Source organism: Watersipora subatra, chromosome 8 (assembly GCF_963576615.1).
Source record: "Watersipora subatra chromosome 8, tzWatSuba1.1, whole genome shotgun sequence".
In the NCBI taxonomy this organism is placed as follows: domain Eukaryota; kingdom Metazoa; phylum Bryozoa; class Gymnolaemata; order Cheilostomatida; family Watersiporidae; genus Watersipora; species Watersipora subatra.
The window spans coordinates 20,560,303-20,586,770 of NC_088715.1; the positions used below are offsets into that span (position 1 = coordinate 20,560,303).

The 26,468-nt window shown below is 37.1% G+C and overlaps 2 protein-coding genes across 2 annotated transcripts in view; one reads left to right on the forward strand and one right to left on the reverse strand.

Moving 5' to 3' along the window:
• Positions 1–15,461: 15,461 nt before the first annotated feature.
• Positions 15,462–17,066, reverse strand: LOC137402362 (uncharacterized). Its single transcript, XM_068088862.1, has one exon. The coding sequence runs from the start codon at positions 17,064–17,066 to the stop codon at positions 15,462–15,464; it is 1,605 nt and encodes a 534-aa protein (XP_067944963.1).
• A 7,788-nt stretch (positions 17,067–24,854) lies between these two features.
• LOC137402363 (uncharacterized) overlaps positions 24,855–26,468 on the forward strand; it is a 36,735-nt gene continuing 35,121 nt past the window's right edge. Inside the window, exon 1 of the mRNA XM_068088864.1 lies at positions 24,855–24,902. Coding sequence (XP_067944965.1) covers positions 24,855–24,902 — 48 coding nt within the window. The remainder of the gene's footprint in view (positions 24,903–26,468) is intronic.

A 26,468-nucleotide genomic window follows, 5' to 3' on the forward strand; every position in this document is an offset into this window, starting at 1 on the left:
AAGAAAGACTGCTCAGTGCTGAGCAACTGTACAAGTATGCTAGGGAAAACATTGCTGGGGTAGAGGTGTTTTATGTACCCACTGATAAAGTCGCAGAATGAGCAGTGATTTTAGAACCAAGGTTCAAAGCACCACGAGTCATTGGTTGGCGGGACCAGCACTGGTTCAAGCCACTCAGTAGAACAGCAATTGAAGTTTGCAAACTATTACCACTGGTTGATGAAAAATGTATGCTACAATGATACAAAGTTGGGAAGACTGATGACTCACATGTTACCAGCAATCCCTTAACACCTCAACCTGGACAATATCTGGCCTGTATGTATGATGGTCGGTGGTATATGGGGATGGCGATTGGCTATGATGAAGAAAACAATGATATTATGGTGAGAGTCATGTCATGCACAAAGGCTCAACAAACAGTTTCACATGGCCAAAGCAAGATGACATCTGCTGGATACCTGGATACCACCAGAGCATGTTCTATTAGCTGTGGCGCCGCCATCTACCACCAACTCCGGCAAAACATATGCATTTGAGGCTGCAACAATGGATAACATTGAGGAATGTAAGTTAAGAAAATAATTTAAGGCTCATTACTATCAAAATCACTAACTGCAAACACACAGCAAATTTGAACTTGATAGGATAATAATCAGCCAAGTTAAAACTTAACAAGGGGGGATACTCTCATTTAATTAAGGCAGTTTACAAAGGTGTTTGGAGGGTATTTGGAACTCAATTTTAAGCATTTTACAGTTTGAAACACAAATTTTTGATGGTGTTAATTAAATCTGCATATGTTAATTGGTGTAAAACATGAGAAAAATGTGTGACTTTGTTGAAACCACAGGTTGACCTGGACCTCTACTTTCACAGTATTTCGACAAAAACGTTAATCTTGTATGGCTTTTAGACGCTGACCCGATGCATCTACAGAGAAAATAAGACTAGTTTTGGATAGCTGAGGCCTGGAGGAATTCAGAAATATTAACAGAAAAAATGGCAAATTATATGTTAGGGGTAATAATTGCTTTTGAATAATCGCTAAAATAGCATTTTTGATCGGAGTTATCTCTCATATTACTCATCCGAAAAATTTCAAACCTATTTGTTTTTGTAAATATGGAAATTGTGTGTAGACACAAAAAGGTCTAGAGCTCTAACTTGTATATCCTTGAACTTATATGAGTCTAAAGTCAGCTAGATGCCCTAAGGCGACAACTAAGGCGTCAAACTAAGGCGACAAATGGTCAAAGTTCAAATCTTCATAGCACCTGGATCGATGACCCTAGAAGATCAAAATTTGGGATATAAGCGCTTTTTAACATGGGCAACAACATATTAAAAAATCCTCAAAATCTGAGGCTATTGAGGTTTTTTCAGTTACACTTGGTAAATTCTATGCCAAAAACAAGCCATATAAATATTGGTCTGCAATTTGATAAAAGCTTGGGTGAACCCTTTTTAAACCAAGGTTTTACTTCTGCTATTTCGAGGCTATGAAGGAATACACCTAATTGTGAGCTAGTATTTGTAATATGAGCTAGAGGACAAGCAAAAGCAGGTATTGTAATTTTCATTAGATTTGCTGGAATTGAATCTAATCTTGTAGCTTTATTTGCATTCAGCTTTTTCAACAAACCAACAAAGCTTTTATTGACACAACAAAAATGAGGTTATAAGCCTGTTGGTAATAGATAAACATCTTGTATGTCCCAAAGACTTGGAGTGTTGCTACATGCTTGGTCTAATGTAGCTCTTATGGGTATAAAATGTAGGTTAAAACAATTGGCTATTTCTTGTGAGTTCTGAATTTCTGTATCATCGTTTATAATTGATTTTGGAGCGCCACTACCGACTGTTTATTCACCTAATTGCTGATTTAAAATTTGCTAGTATATTTTGGTATCCCCGGCTGACTTTAATAAATTTTTAAAATATTGGCATTTTGCATTAAGTAGTCTTACTCAGTTTGAGGTGGCTCATAGAGATTACCCTACCTCCTCTGTTGACAGTTTGGTAATCCAGGCATAAATAGTTATAGCTACTAATAGCTTGTAATCTGAAGGCTATGTAGGTTTTGAATATAGATGTATACAAAAACGATAGAGCTATGTCAATGGCACACCTATGCTGTACCATTGATGCCCAGCCGATTTTGCTACACAGGGAATCCCAAGAGAGAGATACTCTCAAGTTAACTGCTACTATAAACTAATAGTTCCCGGTAGTTTATACTCTTTACTTTTTATTCATCAGTTGCTGTAATTTTAACTAGACAATTAAAATTATGCTTGAAGAAAAACCAATGCTGCTCAAGTTTGCTTGGAATAAGAGGCTATGTTACCATCAGATCTCAGTTTTGCTGCAGTAATCAAAGTTTAACCTTTTTCACACCGTTCCTGTAATTCTTACAGGCTGAGAGCGCGGTCTCAGCGCACCAAATCCGTAATTGCCCGTCAGATCTGAGTCTTCGACAGGTATTTTTTAAATTCATTTTTTTATTTTAAAAACAGCACTAAAATTTTTAATTAATATTTTGAGAAATTTTAAAAGATATCATACTACTTTTTTAACACTACAGTCATACTTCGACTTACGAGCTTAATGCGTTCCGAGACTGAGCTCGTATGTCAATTTACTCGCATGTTGGTGCAATTTATTTATATATAGAACAATTAAATATATATTGATTGGTTTCCATACTCTAATAAATGCAAATAAAACACTCAAAACAAGACATTGTAACAGAAAGAACATGTTGGTTATTGTCCTAACTTACCACAAGTTTTTAAAAAGCAACAAATAAAAAATAATGCAAGAAAATGTGATTAATTAAAATGTAAAATTAAATACATACAATAGCAGCTAACGCTAGCATTTGCCAGGGAGGCAGATATAAGTTTTCCTTCATTACAACAGTTGACTTTAATAAATTTGGATTTTATCAGAGTCTTAAAAGACAAACTTAGAAGCAAACCTAAAAGCAAACTTTCATTTTTAACTTAACGTAATTAAAATTTCTTCGGCATTCATAGTTTTAAGTTTCTCGCTAGTTAGCTAATTTTTCCTTTGTTTCGCTTTCACGACTAGCCGGCCGTTTTAAGATAAACCTATCTAAGGACGTTTGCCTTTGTCGCCCATTCAACATGTTGCCATTAGGACGAACACAGGTGTCGTCACAAACGGTTAATGTACGACCACTAGCCAACTTGTCCGAATGTTTATAGTTTTGATAGATAGCACCAGCCTTTTCACATAGCGTCGTTCAGTTACGCTGTCACCGGCCAATTGTTGATCTTTTATCCAATGCCTGAGCAGTCTCTCCATCAGCGGTCATGAAGATCGCTGGGTCGTTTAGAAACTATGGTTAGTCATTTTGCGAGCTAAATAAATGCCCTGAATATAATCCTTCTGTTTGATAATTGTGGATGTATTTCTGTCATATTGCTGAGCTAGCTCAATCACGCATACACATTTCGCATATTTCTTCAATAATTTTCCGTTTAATAATTGTTATCATTTGCTTTTTCTTTGCATTTCATCTTTCATTTTACTGGCAAACTTTCGGTCTACGCACAGTACTTTTAATTCACATAATTCTGCACTGAAAATCGCGCACAAAAAAACACGGTACAAAAATATAACCTGAGCAGTTGAAAAATACAAAATGATGCTGTTCTCATAAAACACCTCCGGCATACTTAGCAACTGACTCACGTGCTCGTATCTCAAACATGGCTCGTATGTTAGTGCTAAAACTTTCTTAAAAGCTGGCTCGTACCTCAAGTTTCTCGTACGTTGGAGCACTCGTAAGTTGAAGTATTACTGTATAATTATTCTCTTCTACGCATGTGCAAAAAGAACACGTTGTTAGAAGTTGAACGTTCTTTATGGAAAGCTGATCATCGTGAACGGACGCGAAATTTGAAGCGCTGCTAAAAAATTCGTTTACAGGAAGATACCGACTGGTTTAAAAGTGAAGAAGAGGACTTTAGACCAGAAAAATGTGAGGAAGACGATGAAAGTAAAAAAGAAAATCAACAGAATGAATTGGATTGCGAAAGTGAGACTGAAACGGCCGATGTTGAAACGGCGAGTAATGACGGATATCAAAGAGGAGCTGATTTAAAACCAAAAGAATGACATTTTGCTGACAGCCTGGCAGGAGTATAAGTTTGCATTCTTAAACAGGTAAGTGTTTTTTATTATTCAAAGCTTTTTAAACATCGGCCATTATAAATATTATATTTATCGAAACGAATAAATATGGCCTTCAAAAACATTGCGATGCTTCGGAGCCTGTTGATGATGAACATTTGGCAAGTTGTTTGTTTAGTTTTGCATATAGGTATTCTCAAAACGCCTTCTCTGTTGCCTTACTGGTCCACATTCCTTTATTATCTACGCTGATTTTTAACCAATTTAAAAATTGTAAGAAAATTAGAAGCAAGTTTACACTTTATTGACAATTTTGAAGACCCTGCTGGCAATATATTGTTCAAGTTAGAAAATGTTTTTGCCATGACATGCGACTGGTTCTATACTGTTTTTCTATCTGACAAATTTATATCTGTAGATGAAAGCTTGCTGGCATGTCAAGAATGGCTCAACTTCAGACAGTATATTCCATCTAACAGATCTAAATTTGGAATTAAGTTATTTGCTTTCCGTTGTTGTCTCTGGCTATGTGCACCAGTTGTCTGTATACATCATGGATGAGCAAGCTGAATGCACTGGCAGCGGAGTCACTTGTGGAATATTTTTGTGCGAGTCATGTTTTGATCCTTACCATGCTAACTAAATTTATTTACAAATGGTATTTTATTTAGTTTCTGCAAATGCTTCACTGCTTTGTATTGCTAGCTTTTGTACATACATTTGCTAATCTATTGTATTAGTTGTGCATTGGTGTGCTGTATTTTATGCACACTGTCATCTTCAGAGCAGCAGTCTAATCAAAGAGTTCAGTTCTCATATTGTTTTGCAATCTAGCAGTCCATGATTTGCTGTTTCTGCTCATAATAAATGTTGCTTCTTGTCTTTTGCTGCTTCACCAAATGTGTGAATATAGGCTCACCACTTAATTCTTCTTGCACACAACCAGTTAATCTTTTGCTGCAGCACACATGAACCGGTGCAATGACTTTATATGCAAAATTTTTACATAAATCTATAGTCTCAAGAACTGCATAAAAATTCAGAGCAAAAGATCGTAACTGCATATATAGATGTCTAGCTGCAAAGTTTTTGCAAGCTGTGTGGGGGAAAAAAATCTCATTTTGCAGGAAAATGTCTCAGCTTCCAGATGCATATTTATTTGCAGTTTTGTGCCAATTTGCACGAAGGTTGGAGCAACCGTGTCGGGTGACTGTCTTGCGCTGCTTATAAACAAGGTGTCTCGAGCATTTCCAGTGGCGCTCCCGCTATACATCGGAGCTCATAACTCCGCTTTCAATGCTCTTGGACAACTAATTTTTTTTGCAAATTGTTGTGAACATATGAATCCATGCGGGAATTATTTATACAACATTGCCAATTGCTTTTATTCACTATAAAATACAATTGAAAAGGGCGTACAAAAATGAAAAACTCATAACCTCAACGAATTGAGAGTTTTGCAGGAAAGCAAATGCAAGCTAGCTACATGAAAAAAGTATCAGCTTGTAGAGAAATTTCTCAGCATTCCGATGCATGTTAATTTATTTAACTACCTCAGTTTTGATGAAAATTGATGCAGTTTTTACGCAGTGGTGTCGAAGGCTCAAATCGCCATAGTAAATGATCTGGTGCGCTGAGGAATTTCCAGCTGTAAACTAGCGGTCGCTAAATGGTTAAATGTTTAACTTTGAGTAAAGCAGTTTTGACTCTGTGACACGCATATAAGATTTACACCCAGCATTATATTAACTGAGCTAGAGTATGAATTAGTGCTGGGTACGGGTAATAAAACTCTAGAACTCGATGGTTTATCTTCTCTCAAGTCTCGGGTAATAGAGAAATTTTGAGCATTTCGATCTTGCGGCTTCGGGTTTTAGGACACGGATCCGTTGAGTAGAGTGGACAAAAACTCGATCCATTGTGCCTGGGCTCTAAGCATTGTTTAACAACCCGCCTGTTAACACTGCGAGCACAAATATCAGTCGATAGAAAATAGTAAAAAATAATAAATAAATTGAATAGATTTAAAATTGCACTTGAAATTTTAAAATGTCTGATGTTGAGAAATTTTACAGACATGAAACCCGTATCAACAAACCCGATACCCCAAAAGCCCGTTGGCCAAGAAGGACTTGTGCCAAGCACTAGCAGCTACTCGATACTCGAAAAACTCGAATAGAAAAGGGGTGAGTCTAAACTCATTGGCCAAGAAGTACTCCAGCCCAGCACTAATATAAAAATAGATTGCGCAGAGCTCACCCAAATTGGCTAGTTTCTTTTTGATTCCTCATATACACATTTTGTCAAGGTTTTAAATAGTGAATCAAATTTCCTTTTTAGTAGAATAAATTTTAACAACTCCAGAAGTTCCTATGGTAGAATGAAAGTTTTCAGTCCAAAACTCTGCAGAACTACCAGGAGACCTAGGAGGTTTTTTTAAAGATGTCACCAGATCGATATGAACAACCACATCGGTCTGTCGCTAAAATATAACTTAAATTATATACCTGTATAGTGTCTCAGCAAAATATCAAGGAACCTGATTGAATAACTTCTCAAACAGGACTGATTCTTCCTGCGGAGCGCCTGCTTACAAACAACAAAATTTCTAAAAAAATTCCTGAAAGGACATGTGCATTCCTCATAAATTGCGCACTCATGAGAAATGCATGAGTCATGCAGTGGTCAAGTACAGAACATGATCAAATAATCTATAGAGTAGTTCTAGCAACCACGCTGCATGCCGGCAAATAAGACAAACTGCCACCCACCAGGGTTGTGACCATTATGATAAATTCATAACTGCGCATTGTTGAGTACTCACTGATGTCCAGATGTAAAATGCATTGCAGTTATAGTAAATTTTCGCCAGGATATCATTGCAGCAGATAGCATTGACATCACTGTGTCATAGCAGTGCATTGGCAGTGATAAACATGTCACACTCATGCAGTATAATTGCATGGCGTACTTTTACTCCTGTGCAGTACACAGTATACATGCAGTAGGCCTACAACTATTTTCTAATGTGCAGTAAGCCGTATTGGTGCAGTGGCGCTATTGACTACTGCACAGTGTGCATTACTAGAAGTTTCACAAGGAAAGCGGAGAAAGGAGTTGAAGATCAACATATTTTTTCAGATTTGGTTAGTTTTATCTAATGTAGAAATAGCAAACCCACTTCAAGACTTAACAGTCAAAGAAAATTTATAATATGAAATAGAAGGATCCAACAAAGGTTGACACAGAACTACAACTATGCAAGCTGATAACATCATGATGGCCAGGTCAAATATCAGACATGCCTGACAGTGTCAGACAATATTTCACATTCAGAAATGAACTCGCAACTGTAGATAGAATTGCGTGATACCTCAGGCTTACAAACCAAAAATTCTAAAGAAACTGCATGTCAGTCACCAAGGAATAGCAGCTGCAATAAAACGGGCTAAAATGGTTGTTTGTTGGCCTCAAATGACTGATGAACCTGCCCAGTCAATTTTGCTACACAGGGAATGCCAAGAGAGAGATACTCTCAAGTTAACTGCTACTATAAACTACTAGTTCCAATAGCTTAAACTCTTTGTTTTTTATTCAACAGTTGCTGCAATTTTAACTAAACAATTAAAATTATGCTTGAAGAAAACCAATGCTGCTCAATTTTGCTTGGAATAAGAGGCTATGTTACCATCATATCTCAGTTTTGCTGCAGTGATGAAAGTTTAAATGTTTAACTCTAAAGGATGACTTGCAAAAAAATTCACATTACAGTTATTTGGTTTCAAAAGATTCACCATGTCTTACTCTGTTGTGTTGTAGGTGCCAAATATGTGGAAATGTGATTACAAGCTCTTAAAAGCTCAAAAACGAAAAGCCGCCGTAGATTGGAATCAGTTTATTTCTCTGATGGAGTAATTACAGTTGGTTATTGTCTTGTCACGTGATGTTCGCAGGTTGATTGAAAGGCCAATAAAGGGCTTAATATAAAACTTCTTGTAGCATTAGTTTATGACAAACACTTTGGGTTTTACCGAAGACCCCGTATCAAATATAGATACTCGCTACTTTACAGTTTTGTTTCGGCTTGGTCTAATCGTCTAGTCGTAATAAAACAGGCTAAACTGGTAGTTTGTTGGCTTCAAATGGCTGATGATACGCATACTCATGTTGAGCAGTGTGCTACATGTGCTTTAGGTGCGCCACTACTAAAAAATGATCATGCTAAACCATGGCATGCCTGACAAAGTCTGGAATGAAGTGCCTGTGCTGGTCAGAGGCTGCCAGTGCATAAAAAAACAGAGAGCAGGAAAAATCATGGACAAGTTGTCTGACATATCATACACTGTTCTAAATGAATGTAATGGTAGCGTACTGAAACTCAACCGAGTTGACTTGAAAAAGAGGGTAAAACGTATGATACCTAGCAAACTAGATCATAACTCTTCAGATAGCTACCATGCTTCAGCTGCAATGCAGTAGTATCTGACAATAATCTAGATGCATGCAGAGAGGCATCACATGATACAGATGCAGTCCAAGCTCCGCTTGCCTACTGGTTGAGAACCAGCTCCGCTTGGTTCTCAACCAGTTGCAAGAAAAAACTGTTGCAGAACAAACCACAAGATGCCTATTCAATACGCTGACTATCAAATGAATTATTCTAACCCAATGACATGTTTGAAGTGTGCTGTTGCAAACATTTTGTTGCATCAACCAGCTTTTCAAAGTTATTAAAAAAGGTGATGTTGATAATATTACAATAATTAGCAGTTGTCTGTTCACTCACTATTCATCTATTTAGTAGTTTTAGTTTTAAGTCATATAGAGTCATATAGTCATACTTCTACATACGAGGGCCCATTTATAAGAGAAACTCGAGATATGCGCTGACTTTCTAGCCAATTTCTTTCTCAAGATAAGAGTAAGCTTTGAGATACGAGCCGGCTCTCGATGGCCACTACACTATATGGCCCAGCATGCAAGAGGTCGCTTTGGCGAACAGCATGGCTTGATCTTTATCATCAAATCAGTTTAAAAAAGCTTTTAAAAGGTTGGCTAAAACTTATGGGGAATGCAAAAGAGGCAAAAATATGGCGAGGCAAAAAGAGCCAAACCAGAAACAGACGCTAAAAAAATGGTAATAAAATTAAAGTAAGTTTAGTGTAAGATTAAAACGTTGCTTCAAGTGTGTGTTTAGTAAACATTGAATTTATTGAAATTAATTCAATGTTTCTATCATATAGGGCACAGGTGTCAAACACATGGCCCGCGGGCCACATGTGGCCGCCACGTCATTTTATGTAGCCCACAAGAGCTTAATTACTTATTCGCACTCGACGGAGTTAACTCCCGTATTTATAACATTGCTAGGCACCCAACGTGAGTTATCTTACCTCTGAAATTTATGTATTCCTTGCATCGTTATTTTTAAATTACAGTACATAAGAATAATTTTGATTAGTCAGAAATAAAATTTTCTGGCTAATCAAACAAACGTACAAATATGCCTCAATGATTTCTCAGGCAAAAGTTAAAACTAAAATACTACGCCCATTTCAACATCTAGCTAAACCGAAAACCATCGCGGTCACTTTAAAATTGATCGTTTGCGATCAATTTTTTTCAACTCCAGAAGTAAATATGCAGATTCAGAAGGGGTAAGACAGTGAAAGACTACATAAATCAAATCGAAACATTATTTTTAATGTTTCAAAGTTTTACTAACTTTTAATTTTGTCAATTTGAATCGTTATGCTCGAATGAAAATGCCCTTTTTAGGCTGTTAGCCGTAGTCTGACTAAAGTTATCATTCAATCTCGATAGGATCATATTGATTCCTAGAGCTGCCCCTGAAGTCTGAAAAGCCAAAAACAGAGTTACTGAAATCATTTTTATTATTTGAAACATGTTTATGACATTTTATTTGAGTTATATTGGGATGTAGATTTGCTGTGCTCTGAAGGATAATACTCGCGAGGAAAAATTCGAAATTAGAGTTTCGTGATTTTCGTGATGGGTATTGTGAAATTTTTCTGATTTTTTTTCGAAAACAAGTGTTCTGCATGTTTTTCTGTACAACTGTTCTGTTTGCAACTTTAAGTAATAAAGTCAGAGTTATTTAATATCAAAGACTAGTTGAAGTTATTTTACATTATTTGATTACATTTCGTTGCAATTATAAGTTACATCTGGCCCTTCGAGGGCAGCCATTATGCTGATGTGGCCCTCGGTGAAAATGAGTTTGACACCCCTGATATAGGGTCACAAAAGTTTAGTGTACCGAAATCATTGCTGCCAAATCTCTCTCAGACAGCTGTTAACCTCAATGTCGAAGGTAAAAACTTCATACAGTAGTGTACATAGTGATGTTACATTTGATTGAAGATCATAACAACTAAATAGGTATTCTAGGTACTGAGTTACAATAATTAAAACACGTTTTTCACTGTAATATCTTGTTTAGGTGGTGTTTTCATAGTAAAGTAATGGATTAATTTGTACCAAATGATTTTATAGGAAATAGTGCCTTGAGATGCACGTAAATTGACTTACGAGCTCAATCTCAGAATGCATTAAGCTCGCATGTCGAGATATGACTGTATTACTATCTCAGTACCTCTATGATTAGTACATTATTACTTTGTTGACGGGAATCTATCATGGAGAATGATATCCTATTAAACCAATCAGTTAATGGTCAGTGCAATCTCGTAATGCCGGTCGCACACGTTCAACATTTTTATAAACCTCTATATCACCGCAGACATTTTGTTGGTTGATATTATGTAATACGTATTATTATTCATGTACCTTGCAACGATATTAGTTTTATGGTTCGCCTATGCACCGGCAACAAGTTTAGCTACCTATGCTGTTCTGATCATCATGCGAATGAATGTAACTACATCTCATTCAAGCATCAGGGCTCATCCGATTGAACACAGTCGTTTAAAGTTATCACTCAGGATTCAGAAGTAAGTTTAACCTACATGTAGCTCACCGGTATAGTTGTCGTCAGTCTTGTCGTTTGTTGAGAAGATTTTCTCTTGCTGGATAAGTAGTTTCACTAGTCTAATGATTTCACTGATTTATTCAATATTTAATAAATATATTTTATCGACTTACTAATAACATCCATTTTTTACAGTATTATAATACTATTATTATTTATAACCATATTATAGATATGATGGATACTACTGATAGGACTAGCACTAGCAATGATACCATCTTTTCTTCAGACGTAGCAGTACCCACAGTGGTAAGCAGTTTATTATTTATTTATGCAATTATTGTGCCATGTTAATTACGAGATGAATGAAGGAGTCCAAATGTAGTTAATGGATGAGAGAGCATTATCTTTAATTAGTATTGTTCAAATGTGGTTGTCTCAAATTATTTAATTATCTAAATGATTGATTGTAATTATTATCTTTTCGTTTGTTATTCACAACATTCATTTGTCTTTGCTGCTAGCGGTGGTTAATAAATAAATAATAATTATTATATAAAATTATAAAACTTTCTACTACGAACAAAAATTGAATAAATTGATAAATAATTTTTTATAAACAACAGTACAGAAATTAATTAAATGAGCTATACATATACATTTATATATGTATGCACATGTATATGTTTGTATAGACACAATCAACTTTGTTCATATTGGCAATCTTTTGACAGTGTGTACATCAGACGATGGACATGGTGGTATGTAACAATAATTTCCCTCCTAATGTGGCAATGTATGCATTGGGAACAATTTGACACACCATTTCAATTTGCTGCATGCAGTTTACCTATGATACTTTCAATTTTTGTTCACCCACTGATAGCTTTCACTAACTTAAATTCGCTTTTATAACTCAAGAAATGAGTGCCACATTCTGTTCAGCCAGTGGCACGTGTTGTTGTCAAGGAGCCAGAAGAGCACAGAGTAGGTCTCTTCAACAAACTGAAAAGAGCCATTGCTCCTTCTGTACGTGATATTGGCCTTGAGGGTGAACTACTTAAATATCATGAATTGGCTGCTATACATAAAGGTAATTTCACCTGTATCATTCTATTTGGGTCGTCTTTATATGTCAGTTGGCAGAAATTGTTGTTTTAGTGGTTTTTGAGCTTTTAAGAGCTTGTAATCACCTTTCCACATATTTGGCACCTACAACGCAACAGAGTAAGACATGGTGAATCTTTTGATACCAAATAACTGTAATGTGAATTTTGTTGCAAGTCAACCTTTAACAAAACTTATATTTTGTAAATGGAACCATCAAGTGCATTGAGAAACTGTCCTATGATAAAATAAAGCTGCAACAATCAATGTGTATTTTATTTCCAAGCTTGTTTTGCATTGGAGTTACCTAACAACATTTGTGTAGGTGAGCAACTTCTATTCAGAGCAAAGGCTGAACAGGCTAGCGAGTGGGCAGGTTAGGAATTGATAGAGAATTGATTTTATCTACAGAACTGAATTGATTTATTGGAAATTAAGATAGCCAAAGAATTGAGAATTGAATTGCGTTTTGCTTACTGAATTGAAATGAGTCAATTCTGACCTGATCTATGAGGCAAAAGAATTAGGAATTAAATTGCTATTTCTTTGATGAGAATTGGATTGAATCGAGTCATTTTAAAGCCTTACAAACATCTCTGGTTTCCGGTATGTTTGTTGCTGGAATTGAAGTTTTAGATTTTGAACTTGTTAAAATCATTTTCTCTAATTGAACCATTATATTTCTGCAGGCTGACCCTGTGTAGTTGTTACTAGTTAGATGGTAGGAGATTATTTATTCTGCAAGTGAACACTGATAATAAAGAAGTAGCCATTGCCGTTGTAACGAGCGCAACTGTCTATATTTATTTGACGTCCTTTAACACAAAACCCGGAGGTACACAACTCCTAGTATTATACAATGCAGTGTAACATAACACGAATATAGCACATCTCCTTTCCTAAGTATGTTTGAAGCAATGAGTAAAACAGATAATGCCTTTAAAATGAGTAAAACCAAACATGAGTAACAAAGTGATATGACTAACATGACTAGCAAGGAAAATGCACTGAGTACTGTAAGCAACTAGCTACAAAATGAATAACATATAAAAGCTATAATCTGACTGACTGGCGATGCCTAGCATTCTTCAATCAGTCGACGTGGCGGTCTGATTGTACGACGAGGACTCGAAGTCGTAGGCGTGCTATCCATACTTTGGGCACAACTTGACAGAGAACTGTGTGAATCCGGATTGTCAGGTATTGAATTGTCAGTATTGGGCGGAGAGTCAATAAGTGCTGTTCGGTTTCGGTGAATCTCGCTACCTGCAGATACTATGTACGTGCGGTTAGGTAACACCTCTTTCACTTGTCCATATCGTTGTAAATCACGTACAAATACGGGGCTACCTTTTCATAGGGTAGGCAACTCTTTAACCTGTTGTGATCGGTCATGTCGCTCTTTCATTTTCACCTTGTATTCCTCATTGACAGACTGGAACGCTTTGTGATCTACCTGGCTGGTTGTGTGATAGTGAATTTGAGCAACCTGTGTACAAAGACTACGGTTCATTAGCAACTCAGCGGGCGATCTTCCTCCATGTATCGGCGATGTACGATAAGCTAGAAGTCCTAGGTACAAATCTCCAGATTTCTGAAGTATGGACTTTATAGTCTTAACCATCCATTCTGCAGCACCGTTGGCTCTGAGATACATAGGCGATGAAGTCACACTTTGAAACTTGTATGTTTTTGCAAAGTCTCTAAAATCTTGTGAAGAATATTGTGGTCCATTATCAGACAGAACCATTTCGGGTACTTCGTGCCTGGCAAAAATGCTTTTCATCTGGTTGATTACACTTTTGCTGCTTTCATTGGGTAGTAGGGCTACCTCTGGGTATCGAGAGTAGTAGTCAGTAACGAGTAGATAAGGCTTTCTATTGTGATAAAATAAGTCGGTGCCTACTATCTGCCATGGTCGGCTAGGAGTGGCTGTAGGTAGTAAAGGTTCTTTAGTGACAGGAGCGGTCTCTTTACATACCCTGCAGTTTTTAATCATTTCCTCTATCTCTCGTGCCATGTTTGGCCACCAAACGCATCGACGTGCTCTCTCGGTACATTTATTTAATCCTAAATGCCCTTCATGCAGGTTGGCTAAAGTTTCAAGACGTTCTGTTTGTGGAATAATTATGGGGTTTTGATAAGTCAACAAATCATTGCACAGCGTAATATACCCTCTGCTTTCAAAGTATGGTTTGATTATGGAATCGATACTGGGCAAATAGTGTGGCCACCCAGAGTTTACATACTTCTTGACCTGGCACATCACTTCGTCCGCTTCTTGAGACAGCCTAAGCTTTTCGACATGCATATCTGTGCTTGGCATGAGCATAGCTTGACGAGAATATGTGTCTACTTCTTCTACAAATAGAGTATCATTCTCTGTGGGAATGGCGCACGGGTATCTCGACACTGCATCAGCAGAAACATTCTCCTTATCGGGAATATGTTTTATCCGGTATTTGAAACGTATTAGTCTTAGCCTGAATCGTTGTATTCGAGCTGGCAGTTTACTGATTTCCTGATCTCCAAGCTGTGACACTAAAGGTTTGTGGTCGGTCTCTAGTAAAGTCAAGTATACTAATGATATATCGAGCAAACCTTTCTGCAGCCCAAGTAACTCCCAATGCCTCCTTCTCTATTACGGCATATTTACGTTCAGTTTCGGACAGAGATCGGCTTGCGGCAGCTACTAGTCGACGGGTGCCATCTGACTGTTTCTGACTCAAGACAGCTCCTAACCCGTAGTCGGACGCATCCGTTGACAAATATGTCTCTTTATTTGGGTCATACGGGGCAAGAATCGGTGTAGATTTAAACTCCTCTTTGAGACGATCAAACGCTATTTGCTGGGAATCATTCCATATCCAACAACTCTTTTTGCACAAGAGCTCTCGGAGCGGTTGGCTGATATGCGCTACAGCAGAACTAAACTTGCCATATTGGTTGACTATGCCTAGGAAGCTCCTAACATCACGTACACACGTTGGTGTCAGAAAGTCAAGCAATGCAGATATTTTTTCACCTGCGTGAATACCACTAGCGTCAATGCGATACCCTAAATACTCTATTGACGTTTTCTTTAGAGCACACTTGGCATGATTTAACGTCAGACCAGCGTCGTGCATGCGGCGTAGCACTTGCGATAAACGGGAGTTATGCTCTCTCTCATCCTTACCCATCACTAATACATCATTCATATGTACTACGACACCTGCAATGCCTTCTAATATTTTTGTCATTTCTCTGCAGAATATCTCTGGAGCTGATTTTTGTCCAAATGGCAATTTTTACAGTAGTAGAAACGTCCAAATGGTGTCAAGAAAGTGGTGAGATGTTGGGATTTGGCAAACAATGGTATTTGCCAAAATCCGCAGTTGGCATCTAGTTTTGAAAATATGTGACCACCATTAAGTTTTGACAGACTGTCCTCGACCGTTGCCATGGGAAAATTTTCACGTCGTACGTACTTATTTAGCTGTGTAAAGTCTGTACAGATACGAACACTGTCCTGTTTAGGTACAACGACCATCGGTGCACACCATTCCGTAGGCTGTTTCGCTTCTACAATAAAGCCTAAAGATTTCATACGCTCTAACTTAGTTTTGTCAAGTAATGGAAAGGGTACGGCTCGTAGCACGAATATACTGTACGGCTTGGCATCGTCAGTCAGTCTGATCTCACATTCAGTCTTTACAGCTCCTAGACCCTGAAAAAGTCTTTTATCAACAAAATTATCAACACCATTCGCAAAATCATCAACATTATCAACATTACAGGCAAGCAAACCAAGACTTTGACATGCAAATTTGCTCAATAGGTTCACATCTTGATTACGCACAACGTAAATTGTTTCTGATATAGATTTGTTACCATGTGTAAGAATTGCATCAGTTTGATCAATACAAGGTATTTCTAAGTTACCAGGACCTCTTAGTCTCTTAGTATTGGGCTGCAGTGGAGCGGATATAGCATTTGGTCCACTCACAGTTGCTGCAGCACCAGAATCTAGTTTAAATGTTGCTGTATTGGTATGTCCCTGTATGTCAATGGCTAGTTTGGCCATCCATGGTTTACTACCATTTCTATGGCTGTTCTTGATTTCTCCAGTAAACAGCTCGACTTCAGTCACAGATTTTCCAGAGAAGCACATTTGCTTCCAATGGCCTCTCTTGCCACATGCAGTACAAGTAGATCTCAATGCTGGGCAGGAGTCTCTGGAATGTGGGGCTTTTCCACAGCGTTTACATCGGTCTTTAGGGATAGATGAGGCAACCCTATTATTTGCAAAAGTGTTGTCAAAGCTATTGGCGTGTCCTTGGGTTGTCGGCCTGTGTCTAATATTACCAGTATTCGATGATTTGTGTCCTTTTAAGTAAGAGTTTTGGTTTGAGCTAGATGCGTCATTCTTTCGGCTATGTTGTGGCTGTCGTGAACTGAATCTGTTGGCATGTACATCTACAGCTGATCCCCTGACTACTGACTGTGCATGTTTAGCTGATTCAAAGCGTCTAGCTATCATCACTGTGTCATCTAGCGTCAGATCTGCATCAGCTTGTAGTTTTTCACTCAATTTGTCTTCAGTAATACCCACTACTAATCTGTCACGTATTAGCTCTTCCCGTAGAGCTCTATAGTCACAAAACTCGGCTTGGCGATATAGATTGTGAATAAACACATCTATAGAATCACTACCTTGTGTCAGTTTGTTGAATTTAGCTCTCTCAACAATGAGATTTCTCCTAACTCCGAAGTATTCATTGAATGCATCGATCACAGAGTCGTAGTCAGTTTCTTCTATTCCACGGCTAAGCACTACATCCTCTGCTTGCTCCCCTAACATATAAATAAGAGTGTTAATCTGTTCACGCTGAGGTCTAGTATCCAAACCGCTCGCTTCTCTATACCTCCCCCATCTACTATACCATCTCGTCCAACTGGCAGGTTCGGCAAAGTCAAATTTGTCAGGTGGGTACAGCTTGGGTGCAGAATAATGCACTCTTAATGGCTCCACCGTTTGTTCATCGGCATCACCGGCTTCCCCTCTCCGTCAGGCATGATACAAACACCGCTGCCACCATGTGTAGTTGTTACTAGTTAGATGGTAGGAGATTATTTATTCTGCATGTGAACACTGATAATAAAGAAGTAGCCATTGCCGTTGTAACGAGCGCAACTGTCTATATTTATTTGACGTCCTTTAACACAAAACCCGGAGGTACACAACTCCTAGTATTATACAATGCAGTGTAACATAACATGAATATAGTACAGACCCAGCTACAGAAGATACCCTACAGAGATATTGTAGATAGAATACATGTACCGCATATGCGTCTGGTAGTTTTCTCTCACGTAGCGTCGGAGATATGCTGATTAAACTATCGAACAATCGAAGTTATTTCAGCAGCATGAATGATTTTTTCACAATACATATCAATCTTAACCGATATGAAACATACTTAACGCGTTTCTAATCTAAAATCTAATCTAAAATTTTCCCACTACACCCTTCTAGAAAGAAGGAAAGGTGTGGGAACTCTTTTATTACAAAAATTCTTTACTAAAAACCTCTCAGGTCTCGAGTTGTTCTCGGCCAAAAAGAATTAAAAAACGCATTTGTCCGGATTGTTGGCACAAACAGACCTGCTTTCTGTCGAGTGTTGTGGTGCTTGATAGTATTTTAAAAATCAGGGACCGTAAAGTTCCTTTCCACTGCTTTTAAATAAAATGCACACCTAATATCTTTTCACCGTTTAGCTAAACTCTCGATCCCTGTATTTGCTCTTATTTCTGTAAAACTGACTTGCCCCTTTAGTTTAAAAATGAACCTTAAAGCGGTGTTCTGTATTTTCTCAAATCTTTTGATATCTTTTTTCATAAACATATACTCTAAAAGTGGCCTCACCAAAGAAAAATAAGCAATCTGCCGAGTTTTGTGTCAGCATGCTTTTGTACTGGTTTTTGTCTTGGTCTACCAGTGTACCTAATGGCGACCCGACAGGTCGGCTTACATTAGCTTGCCGTGCCTATAACTGTATGTGATTATAGAAGACCACGTCAACCCTAAGGTCCGTCGTCTGATTAGCTTAGGTCGACCTCTCTTCTATGATTAGGTCGACCCAGTCAGGGCACCTTTAGCTGCTGACCCCGTAGTCAACTAGCTGATCGATGATGCCTATACTGGTCGTCTATCCGGCATTAATTCTTCTGCTGACTGCTCAAGCAAGAAATGAAGAGAGAGTGTATGTGTGTATGATTGTATTGACTATATTACAAACAACTGCCCCCACTGCGGGCTATGCCTTCTTTTATATAGGTTGCAGCTCGCCCATATAAGGGCATAATGACTATATATGGTAATAACGACCATATAAGGGTTAATGATCAGATCAGATAAAAATTTTCCGCAAAATACCCTCCAATGGAGGTAAAAGAAAAACAGCGGAACTCAGCTTAAAAGAGCAAGCTAGCTATTCAACCTCGGCACGAACTTCCCTCACCGTCCGAGGCCAAAAAGAGTATCTTAACTGATCGGTATTAATGTGGGGGCAAGTAATACTTCCCAAATCGAGTAGACAATGCAGGAGGCCTTTCTTCTTTATCAGAACCACTTTCCCTGACTTTAACTCCCACATTTATATCAATATCGCCTCCGACGATTCTACCAAAAATATTTTTACGCAGTCTGGATCGTCTCTCCTCCAGCGATTCAAAAGAAGTATTCTCTCTTAAATTAGTGAAACTAATAATTCCTTTTTTCTTAAAAATAAATCTCAGTGCTAGGTTTTGTGTCTGCTCTAATGATAAAATATCTTTCTTAAGATGTGGATCCCAAACCACGCACCCATATTCAAGGCCTGGTCTTACCAAGGATGTATATGCAGCCTTTCTAGTTCGAGCATCCGCATCTCGGAGTACCCTTCTAAGCATCCCAATTAATCGCTTCCCTTTAGATTCAATTTTGCAAATGTGTTTATTCCATTTTAAGTCACTCTGGAGCTCTACTCCGAGATACGGATTAGATAAGACGCTTTCCAGTTTTTGGGCACATAAGAAAAAAGAAGTCTCTTTATTTGACATGAGATGAGATTTTCCCACTGAAAGGTGGTAACATTTCTTTGGATTAAAACTCATCTGCCAGAGATTCGCCCAAGCCTCAAGTGAATGCATATCTTGTTGCAATGTATTGGCTTGATCTCTTGTGGCATATACCAGGGCATCATCTGCAAAAAGTCTACACTGAGAATTTACCTTATCAGGAAGGTCATTAATAAAAAGTAAAAACAACAATGGTCCGAGCACCGACCCCTGCGGCACACCAGAAGTTACAGACACAATATCTGACAGTTCATTTTCTACCTCGACTACTTGAGTTCTATTCTCTAAAAATGATGTTATCCAGTTTAAGACTTGATCGTGTATTCCATAATTTCGAATTTTATAAACCAGTTTTCGATGATTCACACAATCAAATGCTTTTGAAAAGTCTAGTATTATTATATCTGTAATCGAATTTCTATCAAAGTTCTTAGCTAGATCATCTATTGTGCAAATAAGCTGTGTTTCACAGGATCGTTTAGCACGAAATCCGTGCTGCACATCTGTAAGGATATCATATTTATCTAGGTGGGCACTTATGTGGGAATGGATAATATGTTCCAATAACTTACAACATACGCTAGTTAATGATACTGGCCTATAGTTGGCCGGATCATGCCTTGAACCTTTCTTATAGATAGGCACTACTTTTGCATGTTTCCACACTGAAGGTAATTTCGCTGTGTTTATTGAATATTCAAAAATATTTGTGAGTGGCCGAGCAAGAAAATGCGAAAAAGTTTTTAATGTAATTCCTTTTATGTTGTCAGGACCCCCAGCCTTGCCAACTTTTACACCATTCAAAAGTTTAAGTACACCAATTTCAGTTATTTCTATGGGACTAGTGTCTTTAAAACGAGGTGAAGCTGTTGCAGGTAAGTAATCATTTTTATCCAAAGTAAACACAGATTGAAATTGTTGGTTTAGTGCATTAGCTTTTTCAATTGGTGTTTTAGCCACCATAGCACCCCCTCTCAGTTCAGGAATGATTCCACCATCATTTGAGCGACTGTCTTGCAAATATCTAAAAAAAGGTTTGGTTTCACCCTCCTGCAAGGGAACAAATAACTTGTCAGAGAGATACTGAGCCTTTCTCTTTTTTAGAATTTTTTTATTTTGTTTTCTAAGTTTTTCATATTCACTGATGTATGTTTGCAACCCGGTCTGCTTCATTTTGTTGTATGTATTACGCTGTTTTCTTAATAGTCTTTCAGTTTGCCTATCCATCCATGGTGGTTGAGAGGATTGTTTATGTATCTTAGAAGGCACACATTCAGTGATAACATTTTCCATAGCATGTTCAAAAAGTGACCAGAGGACCTCAATGTTATCATTTTGAGCTATTTTCTTATCAATGTCCTCACTTAAAGCAGACATGATAACTTCTGCCTTTGTCAGGTCAGCTTTTTTATAGAAATATATCTTTCTCTCAGTCCTCTCATCATCTTTTACATTTAAGTGTGTCTCTATGTCAATGATGGAATGGTCACTTAGTAATGGTTTATGAACAATGATAGATTTAATGCAATGTACATTACTAAATACTTCATCAAGGATATTTCCTTTTACATGGGTAGCTTCATGTATATGCTGGGTTAAGTTTAGGTCTGCAACAATGACGCGGGGTTGACTAATAATATAAGTAAGCATGCACTTGAAATGAGCTGGATAATATGAGGAGTAACAAATCTGCCACACTTTAAAACTCTCCTTAGCATATGTAATGTTCTATTAGCTTTGCTTATCATTTTTACATAGTGAATTTCCCATTTCAGGTTATTTTGCAATTCAATGCCAAGATATGGATGTGAATCAACATTGTCTAAACGTTGGTCACATAAAAAATAACTTGCTTTTGAATTCGACTCTCCAACTGAAAGAACAGCACATTTAGAAACATTAAAAGTCAATTGCCACTCATTAGAATACTTTTGGAGTACCCTAAGGTCTTGTTGCAATACCGCTTTGTTGACGCGGGAATTAAATAAAAGAGTATCGTCAGCAAACAGTCGGCATTCTGACACCATAAGGTCTGGCAAGTCATTAACATACAATAAAAAATTTGCGTTTGAATTTTTTAGTAGAATAAAGCCAATAAACTTCACGCGAGCGGTAGGTACGTGCCGCGCTTGAGAAACTATTGTAAGCGCGCAAAACGAAACTGCTAGCGTTAGTCGGCTAATAGACTCAGAACTAGCGAACAGAATTGACAGCACCCAAAAAAAGAGATCATAGACATATGTCTAGTTGTTACATGTCATTTTTATGTCACTTTTCATAAAAGCAATGATATAAAACCCCAACTGGGGGATTTATATCATTGATAAAAAAGACAAGACTTATTTAGGCCGGATATCTTTTTATTCTTACTCACGTTCTAATGGTTAATTATTTCTAGTTTATCAACGAAAAATTTCTAAAAGTGGTAAACTACCATAAACCCCATTCGTTGTTGCATGTTGACACAATAAAGGTGTGCAGCGACCAGACTACATACCTAGATTGTTAGGAATAACGATGATCCGCAATGTTTTTGGTTAGCTAAAGCAGAATCTCGAGCTATTGGAAATACCTTGAGTGAACTGCGTAAAATATAGCGGGCTTGAAGACAACAGTAAGTATACAACGTGACATTGTAAGATACATGCGAAAAAACTGTTCATAGTGGTTTAATTATTACTTAATGCATGTAGGCGTTCTAAAACACATTTATCAAATCAGCTTGCCAATTTTCCACGACATTATCACAAGTTATTTGACCATCAAATAAACTCGTATGTTACCATATTAAAAATCGGAACTTATTTAATATTACAACGTATTTCTAAAAACGATGGTGCAGTAATGTTAATTTTTGGCGCTAGAGTGAAAAAAAGAATTTTATCACCAGGCAAAGATTTTAGTATTCTATTGGATTAAATGTAGATCAAATGAACGTCCACAGAAGGATCTATAAATTAACGTTCTATTGACTAAGGAGTAATGAACCCGTTATTTGAAAAAATTATGAAACTAATACAATATTTTATATGTATTCATATACATGTGTGTTCAGATCTGTCCAATGTTCCCAAAGGCATTACCTGGACATGAAATTAGAAACGTTTAAAATGAGCAACTAAAATTGTCTCGTAGGGTAAAAGTAGCAGCAATCTCCGGACGTCAACTGTAGTTGGCATTCCTCGACCTTGTTCTGCTGCAATAGTCCTCCTCTACTGCTTCCCCATCCTCAACCTGCGTTTGATTGGCTGGATCTACACACATCCTTATTCTGCCTCCCAGGTTGGGAGTAATCATAAAACCGACTAATTCTACAACATTATCAGCTACCATTTTATCTAATTTTGATTTTGCCTTTTCTCTAAACCTGCAGGTATTAGCCGTGGTGAGTATAGCCTAACATGATAAGCAGCATGCTTCAAGCCGATGGTGAACATGTCACGTATTTTTCCAAGATCCTCAGAAGCCTTGAAAACTTTCTTTATAGGATCAAACTCATTTAAAAATGTAGCTTCGATGACAGCAGCATATTCAACCTTCTAACTTCTGGCGAGCCTAACAAATTTTGGCTAGAATCTGTTAGAACATAATTGATGTCCAAGTATCTATACTCGGATATGTACTTCCTATATATACATTGCTGACACCCGCGAAATCTAGTTTAGAACTGCCAGCAACAATCAGTTGTCTTACAGGTTTTCCAAGGTTTAGTCTGAGTGTATCAGCCACCTTTTCTGTAAGTCTAGACACATCTGAAGATGTATCGAAGGTAAAAATAATTTCTTTCTCATTAACCTTTAAGGTTCTATCTATTTTCTCATCTAGTCAATTCAAATATGAAAAAACAGTAGACCATGATAGAACCTTGTGGAATACCAATGTTTGCATGCTTTAGGGATGAAGATGTGTTATTATTCTTTACAAATTGTGAACGGTTGACTGAGTAGCTTGTGATTACAGTTTCATTAGGATTGAAGTGTCATTAAGAATTATTGGAAACGCAGTAAGATTTAAGTTTGTTAATTAGAATGACATGGTCAATTGTATCAAATTCATTTGAAAAACCTAAAGATTCACCATGCGTTTTTGGTCAAAACCAAATGCACTGCCTCTGTGCCCTTTAATGCCACCAGTTTGCAACCGGTATTAAATTTATCAGGTACATAGGCACAGTGGGTTCTTTATGCCACAGTGGGTCTGGTGGAAAAGGCTAAAAGATATATAGTTAGTATTGTCTCCGAGGGCAGTTGCAGGCCTGCCAACCCAAGAGTGGGGCAATGCGTGAGATTTGGTTTTGGGGCAATTGGTGTATCAATGATAGTATATATAAAATTGTGGAAATTGGGGCAAAAATCTCACGCATTTCTCAAGCATTTTCATTTTTTCTTTGGGGTGATTGCGTGAGTCTCACGCCCAATGCGTGAGAGTTAGCAGGTATGGGCAGTTGGGTTTGATAAAAAGAATTGTCTTGATTTGTGATTGTTTTTATTGCGCAAAGCGGAAGCGCTAAACTGACATGAGCAAATGACAGGAAATAACCATAATATAATAATATATTAATATATATTAATAATATAGTCAAATAGCGTAAATAAAGTAAAATACTAAGAACATAACAGAGGTTCGAAGCACATAGACCAAAATTTAATCTCTTTAAAAACTTAATATGTAATTCGTCCTTTCTCTCACTCAAGTTGTGGATGTTATTACCTCTATACAATCTGTAACACTATTCATGGTACCTAGTCTAAGCATGCATCTGAAACCTTTCCTTTGAATGGCCTCTAATTTGTCTGTCCAGGCCCTTAGTGTTTACTCTTTGTGATATTTTACTCGGTGGCTCAATCTTGGCCCGGGTTTAGTAAAACGAGTGATGCGTGAATCACGCCATTCTTGGCCTTCCATGGCTGAGAATGGGAATCATAATCAGAATTAATGTTAAATTTATATTTTGTACAAAATTTGTACACAATTAATTAGCAATGATCACAACCTAACTCTTACACCAATTCTGTTGAGAAATAATACTGGATTAGGTATATTGGTTGACAAACAGTAGTTGATAGATTTGATCATAACTTTTATATTGCAGCTTAGCAGAACCTTTTTATCATAAAAGTCAATTTGAGGCAATGCTTATCGGGATGCTGCTTTGAAATTTTACTAATTTGATTTCAATTTGGCGTTATAATATACTTGTAACAATAAGTAAAAATTAAGTCTGTTTTTTATTGTTCACATATATTATTTTCTTTACTAAGAACACTCCGAAAAAGTATATTGTGCTAGAACAGGAGTTAGCCACCTCTCAAATATCTTTTGCCGACTACTTTGTAACCGTACATTATTGATTGCTGGCACCATTATACTAGTAAATGATATAGATAGCGTGACCCTGCATCTCTCATTTTGTTTATACTTTTTAGCTGTTTCAGCTTTGTATAATTTATGATTTATTTAGTTCTTGTCAACTAATAAATAATACTAAAACTGACTACCTGTCAGTATTATATATGAGTATATATGAAATATGTGTGATGGTAGGAGCACCAATACCAAGCACTTTATTGGCAATTTGGTAGTTGCTTTATGGCTCTATAGTATTTTAAATATTCTGGAGTTTTACATTCTTTTCTAGACTATGGTATCAGTTTCATTCATATGCTGCGAAGGTCCCCAGGATCCCGTACTACTTTCCTCACTCAGTTTTCATTTACATTGTGGTTTAGTGTAAAGAGTTTTGTGTCACCATGGACCTAGATGTCCTGTGGTATATTCAGCAATGCATTATACGGCCAATGCATTATGCAATATTGTGGACAATAAAACTACAGCTAAAGAATCATTCTTCAGCGCTGATTTGAAATATTCTGCTACACTCAGACTCGGGTCTCAAGATCAGATGACTAAAATTTTCATAGTTGTGGGTGATACAGCGTATTTATTTTCATTAATGGTTATCTCATTAACAAGCCCATTGAGCAGATCTGTAACACTAATCAGGTCACTATTTCTAATATCTCTTGACATCTACGACAAAACCATACATTTCGCTTTAGATTTAAAGCTATGCCCTGCTCCTCAAACTACGTTTTATCACAACAATGCCTATGCATCCCTTATGAACAATTGATGCTAGTTTCTTTCACAAACCAACAAAGATCATTATCCTATATTCATTTGTATTAAATGTTGTTCTGTCTTTCAAACTTTTAGAGAGGCCAATTTGATGGAAATGTGATTAGAGTTCCATTTTGAAAAATACAATGCAACAGTCATACCCTAGGACACTTTTATCTCGCTAATATTTAGTTTCGTGAGTAGCAAATAGAGTAAAAATTCGCTGCAACTTAATTTCGCAGCTCTGATGAGTGCGAAAATATAGTGATGTGAAAATAAATGCAGTGAAACAAACAGATTAGATTCTTCAGGTCCAGTTCGCTAGTAAGAACAATTTTTCTATTTGGGACTAGTTTGTAATTGTAAACCGCAGGTAGAATTGTGTGGCCAAGATCGATAATGCAATTTGATCAATTGCTGTCATTTGTTTCTTGGACTATCAATAAACAAAGCTATTTAATTTCGTGTTTTTGCTCGTTCGTTATGATAGTTTAGTTTCGCTCATGAAATTTTTGCGAGAGTATGACTCCGCGAAAACACGAATGTTAGATGACGCGAATACATAAGTGTCCTAGGGTATATAATAGCAGTTCATCATCTGGGGGCACAGAATAATTCACTGATAATTGCTTGATTGTAATATTACATCTACACATATAGCCTTATGGAAGAATGATGATCTGATACAATTACAACAGGGCCGTTTGCGTCAACTAACTCATCGAGCTATCTCATCTCAGCGCGTTGAACGTTTTTTATTCTAGTCTCTGGTTGTTGCCCTCCTTGTTGCATCTACAGAATTACTTGATTTATTCTGTTTTAGGTGTTTGTTTAATTAAACACTATGCAATACTTGCGCTTCAAATTAATTATATTGTATCGGTGCCTAAAGCTTATCACTAGTTCCACATATTTGTTTATACTTTAGAAGTAGTTCTAGATACAGTAAGAATCTTTTTTGTCACTGTTTAGTTTGTTCATAACTAATAAAATTTTGGTTCAATTAAACAATTCTCTCTCAATT